Source organism: Piliocolobus tephrosceles, chromosome 15 (genome assembly GCF_002776525.5).
Source record: "Piliocolobus tephrosceles isolate RC106 chromosome 15, ASM277652v3, whole genome shotgun sequence".
Lineage (NCBI taxonomy): Eukaryota > Metazoa > Chordata > Mammalia > Primates > Cercopithecidae > Piliocolobus > Piliocolobus tephrosceles.
In genome coordinates, this window is record NC_045448.1 from 107,503,992 (window position 1) to 107,518,828 (window position 14,837).

Here is a 14,837-nt window from a genome sequence, read left to right on the forward strand (position 1 = left end):
CACAGACACACGCGCCCGTCACCTCGCTCGCTGGGTACTTCCGTTACCTCAAACGGAAACGGGGCTTTTCAGGCCCTGTTTTCCTGCCTACCTCATGGGACTGTTGCCAAAGAGGAAGGAACCGGAAGGAAAGGTCTTGGGACGGGACAGGGGCTAAGCGGCCGTACGTTCGTTACGATGTGAGGGGTGCCGGGGGGCTGGAGACTGAGGTCGGGGAGAGCACGGGCCCTGGGTCCTTAGTGCCAGCGGGCGGCCAGAACCAGAGTGCGCGGGTCTGGGGATTCGGGGACCCAAATGCACCAGGCCCACACATCCCGCTCAGAGGGCTGCGGGAAGCCGCGCGCACACGCCAGGGACACGCCCCGACCCGCACGTCCGGGGCGCGACCCGGAAGCGGAAGGGAGGCCGTTTCTTTTCCTTCCCCCAGCGCATCTTTCCTGCGTCGTTCCGGCGCGGCGGGAGCGGAGGTCCACGGCCGTTTGCAGCGTGCAGCAGGGGGGCGTGGAGGCCTGAAGTCTCCAAGCAGCCGCGGCCATGGCGGATGTAACCGCCCGTAGTCTGCAGTACGAGTACAAGGCGGTACGTTTGGGATCGTGGGAGGATTCCAGGCTCAGGAGTCCAATGGGGAGGGGGAGGCTGAAAAAGAGCATTTCAGTCTAAAGGCCTCCAGGAGAGCCACGAAAACGGAGGGGAAGTGGAATCGCCGTGAAGATGTGGGTTATTTGATGACGTAAATAACCTACGGGGGTCTGGGGAGTGCTAAGATCTCTCTAGGAGGAGTTCCTCGAGTCCCTTCAACGCTAAGCCCGCCCCATTCCACACGTCACTCCCAACCCACTCACGATTTTTCCCAGGTGTGGGTTATGATGGGCATTGTTAGGAACAAGAATTGCTTGGCTGATTCGACAGGCGGTAAGACTTATTCAGCTCTACGCTTTTGCACAGCGTCATACCATGCAATTCTTAAGGAAAATATCTTTGTTAGAATTAGTGATTATAGGCAACTAGTTACTACGATTCTTCCATCAGCTGGGGTAACTGTGATAGTAGGAATTGGCCCTGCTCATGTCAAAGCTTCAGTAATGTTTTGATCTTTTCAGAACTCGAATCTTGTGCTCCAAGCTGACCGTTCTCTCATTGACCGGACCCGCCGGGATGAACCCACAGGAGAGGTGCTGTCGCTTGTTGGGAAGCTGGAGGGCACCCGTATGGGAGACAAGGCTCAACGGACCAAACCGCAGATGCAGGAAGAAAGAAGAGCCAAGTGAGTGCTAAGGGAATCCTATTTTTTCCTTCAGATCCAAAGTCTCTTCCCTTTAACATTAGAGCAGCATTTTGGCCGGAATGCTTGGTGTAAGATCAGTGGCATTAAAACTATTTCGTGAAGGTGAAAGCAGAACAGGAGAGTTTAAAGATTTTTTTGACCTTAAAAAGTGTACCTAAAGTGGAAAATAACTTGTTGGTACCTTTTTCTTACATGTGTATTTCTAGTCCATAGACAGATCTTTCTTTTCTTCAGGGTGTTTTCAAGACCCTTACTATTCCTATGTCCCAGTAGTTCTTTTTCTTTTCTTTTTTTTCCATTACTAACTTTCTACCCCTACTTTTTCCCTTTACTCTTGCCTATTTCTTACCTATTTTGTTGTTACAAACTAATTTAAGCATCCACGGTATGAAAGACAGTTTTCTTTCTTATTTTGCATTTTTTTTTCTTTTTTTAAATATTTCTTGGGGATGTATTTCAAAATTTACCTTTACCTCACCATTATCTTTTGATCTTGAATGTCTTGGTGTCTTGCTCCCTTTCCTATGATGATGTTTCCAAAATTCATGGGCTTAGTTTGATTAAAGTAGTTGTGTTTGAAATGAGTTAATACATTATCTCCACTTTGTGCTATATCTTCTTTTCCAGTTTTGTTATAATTGGTTGATAGTCAACGGCAGTAGATTCTGTTAGAGCTTGTTTCTCTAGCTAGAAAAGGAAAATGCATTTGAGAGGTGAAAAACTAGTCAACATCCTATTATATAATAGTCTCATACAATGTATGAAGGGTTGTACTTTTTTTTTTTTTGAGAAGGGTTATACTTCTTTTTTTTTTTTGGAGGTGGTATCTCGCTCTGTCACCCAGGCTGGAGTGCAGTGGCATGATCTCTGCTCACCGCAACCTCCACCTCCCGGGTTCCAGTGATTTTCCTGCCTCCACCTCCTGAGTAGCAGGGATTACAGGTGCTCGCCACTGTGCCCGGCTAATTTTTGTATTTTTAGTAGAGACAGGGTTTCGCCATGTTGGCCAGGCTGATCTTGAACTCCTGACCTCAGGTGATCCGCCTGCCTTGGCCTCCCAAAATGTTGGGATTACAGGCGTGAAGCACTGCACCTGGCCAAAGGGTTGCATTTTTTAAATGAGAAACATATCTCACTGTAATGTGTAGTGTATCTAGTGAGAAGATGATGGGAAATTTTTCTTTCTGTCACTGGGTCCCATAAAGAAATACTCCTGCAAGTGATCAAGGTCCAACAGGAATCATTTGCAGAGGCTCAGGTACCGGTTTTCAGATATTAACTTCCTGCCACAAAGCCGAGGAGAGGAGGGTGGGCTTGATCCAGTCTTCCCTCGGGGAGCAAAGGTTCTGCCATTCACCGTCACGTGTCCACTAGGCGAAGAAAGCGTGATGAGGACCGGCATGACATCAACAAGATGAAGGGTTACACTCTGCTGTCGGAGGGCATTGATGAGATGGTGGGGATCATCTACAAGCCCAAAACTAAGGAGACCCGGGAGACCTATGAGGTGCTGCTCAGCTTCATCCAGGCTGCTCTTGGGGACCAGGTGAGTATGATATTGTGAAATATATATTCGGTCTTTGTTTCATTTCCTGGCATACAGCTTCCACGATCCTTGGAATCTTTGAAATGATAAGCGTCTTTTTGTCTGCTGATGAGTTAACTGATGGCTGGCAGCACCTAGATAGCTTCAGAATGGAAGCTGGTCATTTAATCAATCTGCCTACGTAATGAAGCCCCCATAAAAACCCCAAAAGGACTAGGTTTAGAGAGTTTGCTGCCACATGGAGGTTTCTGGAGGGTGGTGCGCCTGAGAGGGCCTGGCAGCGCCATACCCTTTCCCACGTGCCTGCCCTGTGCACCTCTTCTATCTGTTGTCTGTTGGTAGGCATCTTTTGTAATGTGCCTTATAGTGAAAGTAAGCGTGTCCCTGATCTGCTCTAGCAAATTAGTTGAATCCCAAAAGAGGATTGTGGAAAGCTCGATTTGTAGCTGTACAGTGAGAAGCACAAGTCACACAGCCTGTGCTTGTGATTGGCATCATGGAGTGGGAGGCAGGCTTGTGGGACTGAGTCCTCAGCCTGTGGGATCTGACTCTATCTCCCGGTAGTTAGTGTTGGAATGGAATTGAATTTGAGGACACCAGCTTGTGTCTTAATTGTTATAAGAGTATAGAAAAAAATGAATTTGCTTTATTTCTTTTTTTTTTTTTTTTTTTGAGTTGGGGTCTCGCTCTGCTGCCCAGGCTGGAGTGCAATGGCGTGATCTCGGCTCACTGCAAGCTCTGCCTCCCAGGTTCATGCCATTCTCCTGCCTCAGCCTCCCGAGTAGCTGGGTCTACAGGTGCTCGCCACCACATCCGGCTAATTTTTTGTATTTTTGGTAGAAGCGAGGTTTCACTGTGTTAGCCAGGATGGTCTCGATCTCCTGACCTCGTGATCCACCCGCCTCGCCTTCCCAAGTGCTGGGATTACAGTCGCGAGCCACCACACCTGGCCAAGTTTGCTTTTATTTCTATATTCTCAGAGCGAGGCGGCCAGAGGATGAGACCACGTGTCAGAAAAGGAGAGGGTCACAACTGGGAGGTTCCAGATGAACCTTGCCTCTGGATCCCCTTGTGGGACGTACTGGTTTGCAGAAGTGGCTTATATTTACCAAGCACTTGATTTGTGTGGAACAGCACGTGTCTTTTTCCCGCCCCCCTCACGTAACTCCATGAATAGGTGCTGTTAATATTCATTTTCCGTTTTATAGAAGAGAGATGTGAGACAAGAATAATTAAGTAATTTTCCCAAGTCACAGAAGTAGCATTTGGCAGAGCCAAGATATGATCCAGATGGTTTATCTCTAGAATCTGTATTCCGAACCATTACACATGTGTGATTAGATTGGGGACCATTATGAGTCTGAGGAGCTCTGCTGACGTGGGTGCTAGAGGAAGTGAGGACAAAGAATTATAAAAGTGTGGCAGGCTAGAGGAGATCTGCCAAGTGACTGCCACCTGGAGATGTGGCAAGCTGTTGTGGAAGCTGTATCCTGCTGCTTGAGGCCGCCTAGCTAATCTTTTTAAAAACCGACGAGTCTTCCTTTAGTTGTGGCATTTTAAATCAGCATCAGTGAGAAAGGTCAGAGCCTAGTGTGCAACAGGTTTTGAGGAAGTGTGGCTCTTCGCATCCTGCCGCCACATAAACCTGGTTGGTGATGTTCTGCCTGTCATCATTCTCAATATTGGTTGGTTGTTTCTTGCTACCAGCCACGTGATATCCTTTGTGGGGCAGCTGATGAGGTTCTAGCTGTTCTAAAGAATGAAAAGCTGCGGGACAAGGAAAGGCGAAAGGAGATTGACCTGCTGCTGGGTCAAACAGATGATACCAGATACCATGTGCTAGTCAACCTGGGCAAAAAGATCACAGACTATGGTGGAGACAAGGAAATCCAAAATATGGGTAAGTGAGCTCTTTATGTCCTGATCATGTTCACTGGTTGTTGTTGACCCCTAAACATGCATCTTCTAGCATCATTCATTTAAAAACCTTAATGTCAGTGAGTTCCCATAATTTGTTGTGTGTTTTTTGAAGAGTTATAATTGATAGACACCAGAATCCCTAGATTTCAGCAGCTGTTCCTTACTGAGACCCTTTTGTTGTGTAGAATATGGGAGAAAATGTGGGCAGAGTCTTGGGGGCTCAAGTGGTTGAGCAAGCAGAGCTGGGCTGACTCCAGGGCTGGCAGGTGGAGAAGGTCTTGGCAGTGGCAGCATAGGTGGCTCTCTCTTGTTGATCATCTAAGTGCCTGTGTGTGTCCTTAGCACTTAGATCTTTCCTGAGGAGAGGTAGTTGGGGAGGACATCGGCTCCAGAGTGCCTTGTTTTACAAGCCATTCACTGCCCTCTTTTTCTAATCCTTCATCATTTCAGATGACAACATTGATGAGACATATGGTGTGAATGTGCAGTTTGAATCTGATGAGGAGGTGAGTGATAAACAGGCCCAGTCCCTTCTTGTTTTTGAAGTTGATGAGGGTAAAGGGACCCCTTGTAGTGTAAAGAAGCTCCCTAGTTTAAACCAGATACATTTTACGGTGTTGTGTGGGTTTCAGACTTAGGCATTATATGTTCTTTTGCTTTAAAAGAAATGCATTTATCTTTTAACTTTTCTATAGCAAATTTAACAAATGTAAAGCAATGTGATTATTTAAAATATACCAAGTGGATCAGCAAAAAGAAAGACAAAAGATGAAGTGCAGTGAATACTTTCACTGAGAATGTATCTGCTCATGTTTCACTGCATTTTAACCGTATTACAATCTTTTCCCGTTTTTCATTACTGTGTCCCCACTGCCTGTTTCAAAAGATTGCACATTTGCCTTAGAGCATGGATGTAGTTCGTACATGGTTAAGTCACTGGAGTTAATGTTTACCATCTAATAGAATTCCTTGAATATAAATAGGAATAAGTGGGGTACTTTGAAAAAATTGCAGAGTGCCTTAGAGTTCTCAGTGAGTAGATTTGGCTCCTGAAAGGGAAAATGGATCCCTGGTATATACACCAGGGCTGGAAGAAGGGGTTGCACAGGGAGTGTTAGAGGACTAGGAGCCAAGACTTCTGAATTTGAGTCCTGTATCTTGGCAGGTCATCTTGCCTCAGTTTCTCTTTCTATAAAATGAGGCGATTTCAACAGATGATTGCTAAGCCTCTTCCTACAGTATAGTTAATAGGATCTGATGATTTTAAGTAGCAACAAACTGCTTTGCTTGTAGCAGTTCATTCATTTAGCAGTGCTCGTTATTGAAGCACCTGCTTTGACTATGACACTGTGCCAAGTCTGCCTAATGTGCAGTGTGTGAGTAAACGGAGTGGTGAGCAAGCTTAGTGTGATCTCTTCATTCCCGAGTCACCATCTGCTTTCCCAGGCATGCCTCTGCATAGCTCTTCTCTCCTGTTAGCTGATCACTGTTTTTGAGTGTTGATTGTTTGTATATTAAAGAGAGGCTATGATCCAGTTGATTTCCATTGTGGCAGCCTAAGGTAAGAAACAGAAGGTAGGTGCATCTAATAAGTCTGTGCCAAGCAATCTTTCTATTACATGTCCACTGGAATAAGGCTGACCTTGGTTCCAATGGGCTCTCGGTTTCACCCCAAAGCCATTTCTCTAACCATTGAGCTAATTTAGGGTGACTTGAGGGAGAAGTTCTGTGGTGATGCAGGATCAGCTCCAGATAATGATTGAGTTGGGGCCATTTCCACAGGAAGGTGATGAAGATGTGTACGGGGAGGTTCGAGAAGAGGCATCTGATGATGACATGGAAGGGGATGAGGCTGTCGTGCGCTGCACCCTCTCGGCTAATGTAAGTTCAGTTTGCTTTTTCTCATTGCTGCAAGGTTACTTCTGTGTGTTAGTGCTTCTTCCCCATGCCTAGGTCCTGTTACATTTGTTGAGCCACCTTTTGCTAGAGTGAACTATGATAAACACTTGGTGTCTAGAGTTTCTTAAGATTTCAGTCGGTTTTCTTCCTTCCCAAAGATATATGTTGATGAAGTCTTAGTCTGGTATTCTGAACACAGTATTCCAGAGTTTTTCCCTCTGGAAAGTCCTCACAGAAGGTGGGCTGTGGGGTGGCAAGTAGAACTTGGTTGCAGGGTGGTGGCAAAGTGATCAAGGCTGGCAGAGACCTGGTGAGCTAAATGCCTGGTTACTTTTGTAGCTCGTGGCCTCAGGTGAACTGATGAGTTCCAAGAAGAAAGATTTGCACCCTCGGGATATTGATGCATTTTGGCTACAGCGGCAGCTCAGTCGTTTCTATGATGATGCCATCGTGTCGCAGAAGAAGGCAGATGAAGTATTGGAGATTTTGAAGGTATGGCCAAGATAACAATAGTTGTATGTTTAGTGTATCTTAGCACATGGGGACAGCGTATGAAGTGGCAGATGGCTTTGTCCTTAGTGGTGGTGTTACCTTCTCTCCGCAGACGGCCAGTGATGATCGGGAATGTGAGAACCAGCTGGTTCTGCTGCTTGGTTTCAATACCTTTGATTTCATTAAAGTGTTGCGGCAGCACAGGATGATGAGTGAGTATATGGTGGGCTCTTCTTGCAGAGTGAGTACATATGTGTGCATGTGTGAGATGGAGATTCTGTTGTTTTCACAGCCTAAGTGCTTGTTTCTTTTATGTTTCTTCTTTCTACTCTAAGGATGAAGGTTTTTTGCCTTATTTCCTCCTCCTCACTTTTCCTTTGTTCCTTTTGTTGTGTGTAGTTTTATACTGTACCTTGCTGGCCAGTGCACAAAGTGAAGCTGAAAAGGAAAGGATTATGGGAAAGATGGAAGCTGACCCAGAGCTATCCAAGTTCCTCTACCAGCTCCACGAAACCGAGAAGGAGGATCTGATCCGAGTAAGGACTGGGTTGGTTTATCTGTCTGATTTCTGAGCTAACAGTGGCTAGAAGATTGCAGCATGAAGCTAAATTCGTATTAAAAGAGGAAGTTGAGGCCGGGCGCAGTGGCTCAAGCCTGTAATCCCAGCACTTTGGGAGGCTGAGACGGGTGGATCACGAGGTCAGGAGATCGAAACCATCCTGGCTAATACGGTGAAACCCCGTCTCTACTAAAAAATACAAAAACTAGCCGGGCGAGGTGGCGGGCGCCTGTAGTCCCAGCTACTCGGGAGGCTGAGGCAGGAGAATGGCGTGGACCCGGGAGGCGGAGCTTGCAGTGAGCTGAGGTCCGGCCACTGCGCTCCAGCCCGGGCGACAGAACGAGACTCCGTCTCAAAAAAAAAAAAAGTGGAAGTTGAAAAAGTAATTTCTCTAAATTCTTCGGGGTTTGTCAGTGCATACAGGTTAGAATCAACACATCCACATTGGTTTGGTCGTGAGAGCAGTGACCTGCTGCTGTCTTTCACCGGCACTATGGGGATCTTTATTTATTTGCACAGTAAATACGTGGTGTTTACTAAAATAGAGTAACAGAACACATGTACTTGCTTAACAGAACCCACACTTTTACCCCTCAGGGGTAGCCCTTGGTACTTAATTACAGAACGTCTGTTTCCGGCGTCCCTGTACTATGCACTGCCCCTTTAAAGGTGTGTGTGCGCTTTGATCATTCTGGTGGTCCCCATGTAAAGCGTTGTCTTTCTGTTTGGCGACTTACTAGTTAGCACCTGTGACTCAAGTATTAGCTAAGCAGGGACAGAAAAGGACAAGAACCTATGACACTGATGAATGGTTTTTGTGATTTTCATCTTCGTCCACTACAGGAGGAGAGATCCCGGAGAGAGCGAGTGCGTCAGTCTCGAATGGACACAGATCTGGAAACCATGGATCTCGACCAGGGTGGAGAGGTAGGATCCAGGGCGATTTATGTCCCAGGCCTTGTTGGGTGGAAAACTCGCTTGCTCGGCTTGCTCACTTCCTTGGGGTTTTTGTCTTTCACATTCCCAGGCACTGGCTCCACGGCAGGTTCTGGACTTGGAGGACCTGGTATTTACCCAAGGGAGCCACTTTATGGCCAATAAACGCTGTCAGCTTCCTGACGGATCCTTCCGTCGCCAGCGTAAGGGCTACGAAGAGGTGCATGTGCCTGCTCTGAAGCCCAAGCCCTTTGGCTCAGAAGAAGTAAGTGAATTGCTTTCCTCAGTTCTCTGCTTAGTTCGCCTCCTGGTTTGGATTTCAACCATTGACCAGAATGTAGCTTTGTTTCATATATAGTTTATTTTAGGGCTGAAAGCTGCAACAGAATTTTCCCATTCTGATTTTGAGCCCAGGGACAATACTGATCTCTGGACTGACCTTTAATGGAGAGTTATGCGAAGAGATTGCCAGGGAACAAAATCCTGGCAGTCCCACAAAAACAGTCTGCTCAAGGATGCTGCCAACATGATATCGATGGCACTTCTTTTCTTCTAGCAACTGCTTCCGGTGGAAAAGCTTCCAAAGTATGCCCAGGCTGGGTTTGAGGGCTTCAAAACACTGAATCGGATCCAGAGTAAGCTCTACCGTGCTGCCCTTGAGACGGATGAGAATCTGCTGCTGTGTGCTCCTACTGTAAGTGCCACCCTGCCTGCTTTTTTCTTGGGGAATATGGGTGGAGTTTCTGTTGGAAGATTGTTTTTTATTTCCACCCCACCCCCTAATTCTTTGTCCTTTGATGAAAGAGAGATTAAATGGTAGGATAAAGTACCCAGGACAAACTCTATTCTCTGTTTGGGAAATAAGCCCGTGGAAGTGAGGGCAGTGAGAACAACCAGGTGAATAGGCGTGCTCATCCCCGACCTCTCCTGCAGGGTGCTGGGAAGACCAACGTGGCCCTGATGTGCATGCTCCGAGAGATCGGGAAACACATCAACATGGACGGCACCATCAATGTGGATGACTTCAAGATTATCTACATTGCCCCCATGCGCTCCTTGGTGCAGGAGATGGTGGGCAGCTTTGGAAAGGTGAGGGAGTAGAACTTTCCTCCAGAGGCTACGGGGCGCAGCTGTCAAAGTGTTGTGGACAGGCCTGGACCTCACCGCTTTTTGTGTTAGGGCATCTCTGGAATGCTTCCTGGGATTGTTTTTATTTTTTATTTTTCTCTCCCCATTTCCAAGATGGAACTTAACCCAGGTGCAGAGTTTCTGAAGTCAGAATGTCCTGAGCCATCTTTTACAAGGGTTAGCATCTTTCTTTCATCTTCTCCATGGCAATTTCCTGCAGTTGGTATCATTTGTGTTATTGAAGTATTTATGAAACATCAAATGGATGTGGATAGTAATAGACCTAGTGGTGTTATTCTAGGTCTTGTTATCTACAAGTTGCCATTTCTTCCTCTTGTGTACAGAGTTCCCAGAGATCTTTTTTTTTTTTTGAGACAGAGTCTTGCTGTTGCCCAAGCCGGAGTGCAATGGTACAATCATGGCTCACTGCAGCCTTGACCTCCCAGGCTCAACTGATCCTCCCACTTCAGCCTTCCTAGTAGCTGGGATTATAGAGGTGTGCTACCAGATTAGCTAATTTTTATATTTTTTGTAGAGACGGGGTTTCACCATGGTCTAGAATTCCTGGGCTCAAGCATTCTGCCCTCGTTGGCCTCTGAAAGTGCTAGGATTACAGGCGTGAGCCACCGTGCCTGGCCCCGAGAGATCTTTTGTCTGCTTTATTTGCCTGAGTTAAATTTCTGTTTGCTTGAGGAAGATATGCTCATACGTTCTGATTCACCTAGTATTCACCTGATGGGTTGATGCCTGCTCCCAAGGCCCTACACTCCAACCGCCCAAACAGAAAGTGTGGTGTCCAGGCCCCTTCAAGCATTCCTGTCTGATGTAGTTTTCCTCCCACAGCGCCTGGCCACTTACGGCATCACTGTTGCTGAACTGACTGGGGACCACCAGCTGTGCAAAGAAGAGATCAGTGCCACTCAGATCATCGTCTGCACCCCCGAGAAGTGGGACATCATCACCCGCAAGGGTGGCGAGCGCACCTACACCCAGCTGGTGCGGCTCATCATTCTGGTGAGTTGGGAGCGCTCGTAGAACATAGAGGCCAGTTGTGTCAAGGAAGGTTTGCTGGGTTTTCATGCACAATGTTTCTTTGCTGCCTTTTCTGTAGGTAGTAGCCCTTGTAATGACAGTTATTGTCAGCTTGTGTTTGCCATGTTATTTATTTTTTATTATTTATTTATTTATTTATTTATTTATGTTTTGAGATGGAGTCTAGCTCTGTTACCCAGGCTGAGTGCAGTGGCACAATCTCAGCTCACTGCAGTCTCTGCTTCCCAAGTTCAAGCAATTCTCCTGCCTCAGCCTCCCCAGTAGCTGGGATTACAGGCGCCTGCCACCATGCCAAGCTACTTTTTGTATTTTTAGTAGAGACTGGGTTTCACTGTGTTGGCCAGGCTGGTCTCGAACTCCTGACCTTGTGATCTGCCCACCTCAGCCTCCCAAAGTGCTGTGCGCCACTGTGTCCAGCCTGCCACGTTATTCTCTCTATATATTTTTTATGTCTGAAATATTTTACTACACTTGATCTTAGCCAAAAGGCCGAGAAACGATATCTGAAATATTTTGAAACAAATATAAACAGATAGGCAAAAAACCATCATATCCAACATCATGAAGGGCTTTATAAGTAAAAGAATCCATTCTCTGAGGGAATGAATGAGGAATCAGGATATGGTATTCTGTATACACAGAAGCTTCCAGAGATTAGTGACTAAGTGAGTGTAGTTTAAGTTGTCTGGGAAAAGCAAGAAAGGAGACTTCACATGTTGGTTTTCAGTGTTCTGGAGCAGGGGTTGGCAGTCTGTGGCTACTGGCTTTGTTCTGTTGGAACATAGTTGTATCCATTTGTTTATGTATTATTTACAGCGGCTTTTGTGCTGCACTGGCAGAGCTGAATATTTGCAATAGGGGCTGCATGGCCCAAAGCCTGAAATACTGACTATCTGGCTTTTTTTCTTTTAGGTGGAGTTTTGCTCTTGTTGCCCAGGCTGGAGTGCAGTGGTATGATCTCAGCTTACTACAGCCTCCACCGCCCGGGTTCCAGCAATTCTCCTGCCTCAGCCTCCTGAGTAGCTGGGATTACAGTTGCCCACCACCACACCCAGTTAATTTTTTGTATTTTCAGTAGAGGCGGGGTTTCGCCATAATGGCCAGGCTGGTTGCAAACTCCTGGCCTTGGGTGATCCACCTACCTCGGTCTCCCGAAGTGCTAGGATTACAGGCGTGAGCCACTGCACCTGGCTTTTTTTTCTTTGAGATGGAACATCTGACTTAAAAAAAAAAAAAGTTTCTGGCCCCTGCTTTAGAGCTTTGCTGCTTGAAGCCTGATCCACGGCGGGAGTCGTAGCAGCGGCAGCATGAAATAGGAGCTTGTTAGAAATGCAGGATTTGTGGCCTCACCCCACACCTGCTGAATGCAATCTGCATTTTAAGAACATCCCCTGGCTTTGGGATACTTAATAAAATTTGAGAAGCACTGCTTTAGACCGTGAGAACTTATCATTTGATGCATGATAACTTTTGTTCTTGGGAACTGTAACTGCCAGAGGTGAAGTTTCTGATCAGATCATATTTATATCCTTTTTCATAAAGAAGTTTACCTTTAAGTAAAGTTGTAAACTCATTTATCTGAGTTTCAGAATTTCTTATTACAAAGTATGTTACTGAACTGTACCAAAGCAACTCATGGTCAGAGTCTGTTACTTTCTGGAGTATTTCATGGTAAATATTGTCTCCATCCTTTGGGCATCTCTGGCTTGGGATCCCGTGTGTTTTTCTTTAGGCATTAGGTTATATGCCTACAATATGGGACAAGGCCAGGAAAAGGAACTACGTACCTCCAGTGCTAGAGGTAATTGCTGTCCTCCAATTCCACAGGATGAGATCCATCTTCTCCACGATGACAGAGGTCCTGTCTTAGAAGCTTTGGTGGCCAGGGCCATCCGAAACATTGAGATGACCCAGGAGGATGTCCGACTCATTGGTCTCAGTGCCACCCTACCCAACTATGAAGACGTAGCCACCTTTCTGCGTGTTGACCCTGCCAAGGGTCTCTTTTACTTTGACAACAGGTATCAGAAAAGACTGGGCGAAGTTCTGTCAAGGTGACCATCCTGCTCTCCTTCCCCTTTTCCAAGGAGTGCTGCTGTGTTGGGTTTTAGAAGGACCTTTGGGTTTGATGTGCTGTGAATCAAGGAGGAGGAATATTGCTCTTGGGGCAGGAGAAAGACTGTTTATTCTCTCAGTATTTTCTGCCAAAGCCTCATTTGTCTAACTGTTGAACTTCTAGCTTCCGTCCAGTACCTCTGGAACAGACGTACGTGGGTATCACAGAGAAAAAAGCTATCAAGCGTTTCCAGATCATGAATGAAATCGTCTATGAAAAAATCATGGAACATGCTGGGAAAAATCAGGTTTGCCCATGGTTTGTGGTTACTCTTAAACCCTGTTCTTTCAAATGTTTGATTTACCAATAATTTGGGAAGATTGACAGAAATTAAAAGAAGACACAACATAAATCACCAATGTCAGCTATGAAATGGGATATTACTACAGAACCTATAGCCACTGGAAAGATAATAAGGTAATACTATGAGTAGTTTTATGCTCATAACTTTAAAAATTCAGAAGAAATGACCAGTTCTCCAACAACTACTAGTTAACTAGCAAAACTCAGCCCAGATGAAATGGATAACCTGAATAGCCTTACAACCATTAGAGAGTTTGGAGAATTAAAAATCCCCCCACAAGCAATCCCCAGTCCCAGATAGTCGTTTTGTCCATTCACATTATCCAGGGTCCCTCCATGGAAGGTTTGGGGTCGCTTACACTAAAAATACAAGACAATGAAAAGAGAAAATGAAAAGCTAGTGAAGAGGGCATTTTACTAGACAGTGAGATAGAATTTTTAAATTGAAAGTTGAGTTGAGTAATGTTAAACTAAGACAAAAAATAAGGGAAAGTGACTGGTTTTGTATTTCTTTTTGTCTGATGAAAAGAAGCATATGAATTTCTATGAAGAGACAGATCTTTTCTTGGCACTAAATACTAGGAAGACTTCATTTCCTACAACACTGTATTAGTCTCAGACTTATTTCCTAAATCCTTTTATAAGTAGTAGAATGTTTTAGCTGTTATATTCCAGACACATTTTCATGCAGCTTTGACTCTTGTTAGGTGCTTGAACATCAATTCTGAGTTGAGAGGCCTGAATTTGTAGTCGTAGTCTATTTAAACTTGCTGTTCAAGGTAGAATGTTGAAGTTAGTTTAACTTCTCAGTTCCAGAACTGTGAACTGGTGGGTGCATTCCCTTGAAGTCTCTCCAGCCCTGTTGAGGCTTGCTCTGAGCCTGTACACATTCCTGCCCTTTCCCCTCTCTAGGACCTTGGCTTCTGGTGGTGATGGGGCAACTTCTGCTTCCTGCCACAGGTGCCCTGGGGCTGTTAGTATCTCGTGACTGTGGCAAACTAACTGTGGCTTCTCCTCAGGTGCTGGTGTTTGTCCACTCCCGGAAGGAGACTGGAAAGACGGCCAGGGCCATCCGGGACATGTGCCTGGAGAAGGACACTCTGGGTCTGTTTCTGAGGGAGGGCTCAGCCTCCACGGAAGTCCTGCGAACAGAAGCGGAGCAGTGCAAGGTGAGGAGGGGCCGGTGGGGTTCCCTCATTCCTACCTGGCAGCCGTGTCGCTCCGAGGCCTCAGACAGCTCCTCTAGGACTGTACTGTGGGACTGTTGTTTCCCATGGTTCAGGTTGATTGTCTGGATGTGATTATTACTATTCCACATAGTAGTTAAGGGGCAGGGTCTCATGGGAAGAGATTTCCATAGTCCTTGGGTGAGTCCTACAGGAAGGCTCACCTCATCCCCGGTCGTTTGTTCCACAGAACCTAGAGCTGAAGGATCTTCTGCCTTACGGCTTTGCTATTCATCATGCAGGCATGACCAGGGTTGACCGAACACTTGTGGAGGATCTTTTTGCTGATAAACATATTCAGGTGAGGGGGTGCAAAGCTTTTGGAGGAGCAGGTGGGACATACTTCAGAAGACTAGCAGTGTCAAGGTTGTGCC

At 46.1% G+C, this 14,837-nt stretch overlaps 1 protein-coding gene across 2 annotated transcripts in view; it reads left to right on the forward strand.

Moving 5' to 3' along the window:
* The first annotated feature begins 421 nt into the window (after window positions 1-421).
* Window positions 422-14,837, forward strand: part of SNRNP200 (small nuclear ribonucleoprotein U5 subunit 200) — a 30,533-nt gene continuing 16,117 nt past the window's right edge. For both annotated transcript variants that reach the window (XM_023211485.2, XM_023211484.3), the window contains exons 1-18: window positions 422-579; window positions 1,101-1,264; window positions 2,660-2,831; window positions 4,539-4,731; window positions 5,202-5,257; window positions 6,534-6,632; window positions 6,990-7,142; window positions 7,255-7,354; window positions 7,542-7,678; window positions 8,545-8,628; window positions 8,729-8,902; window positions 9,194-9,331; window positions 9,571-9,726; window positions 10,609-10,779; window positions 12,646-12,839; window positions 13,058-13,181; window positions 14,257-14,406; window positions 14,654-14,764. In XM_023211485.2, the coding sequence (XP_023067253.1) occupies window positions 535-579; window positions 1,101-1,264; window positions 2,660-2,831; window positions 4,539-4,731; window positions 5,202-5,257; window positions 6,534-6,632; window positions 6,990-7,142; window positions 7,255-7,354; window positions 7,542-7,678; window positions 8,545-8,628; window positions 8,729-8,902; window positions 9,194-9,331; window positions 9,571-9,726; window positions 10,609-10,779; window positions 12,646-12,839; window positions 13,058-13,181; window positions 14,257-14,406; window positions 14,654-14,764 (2,421 nt within the window). In that variant the 5' untranslated portion in view covers window positions 422-534. The remainder of the gene's footprint in view (window positions 580-1,100; window positions 1,265-2,659; window positions 2,832-4,538; window positions 4,732-5,201; window positions 5,258-6,533; window positions 6,633-6,989; window positions 7,143-7,254; window positions 7,355-7,541; window positions 7,679-8,544; window positions 8,629-8,728; window positions 8,903-9,193; window positions 9,332-9,570; window positions 9,727-10,608; window positions 10,780-12,645; window positions 12,840-13,057; window positions 13,182-14,256; window positions 14,407-14,653; window positions 14,765-14,837) is intronic.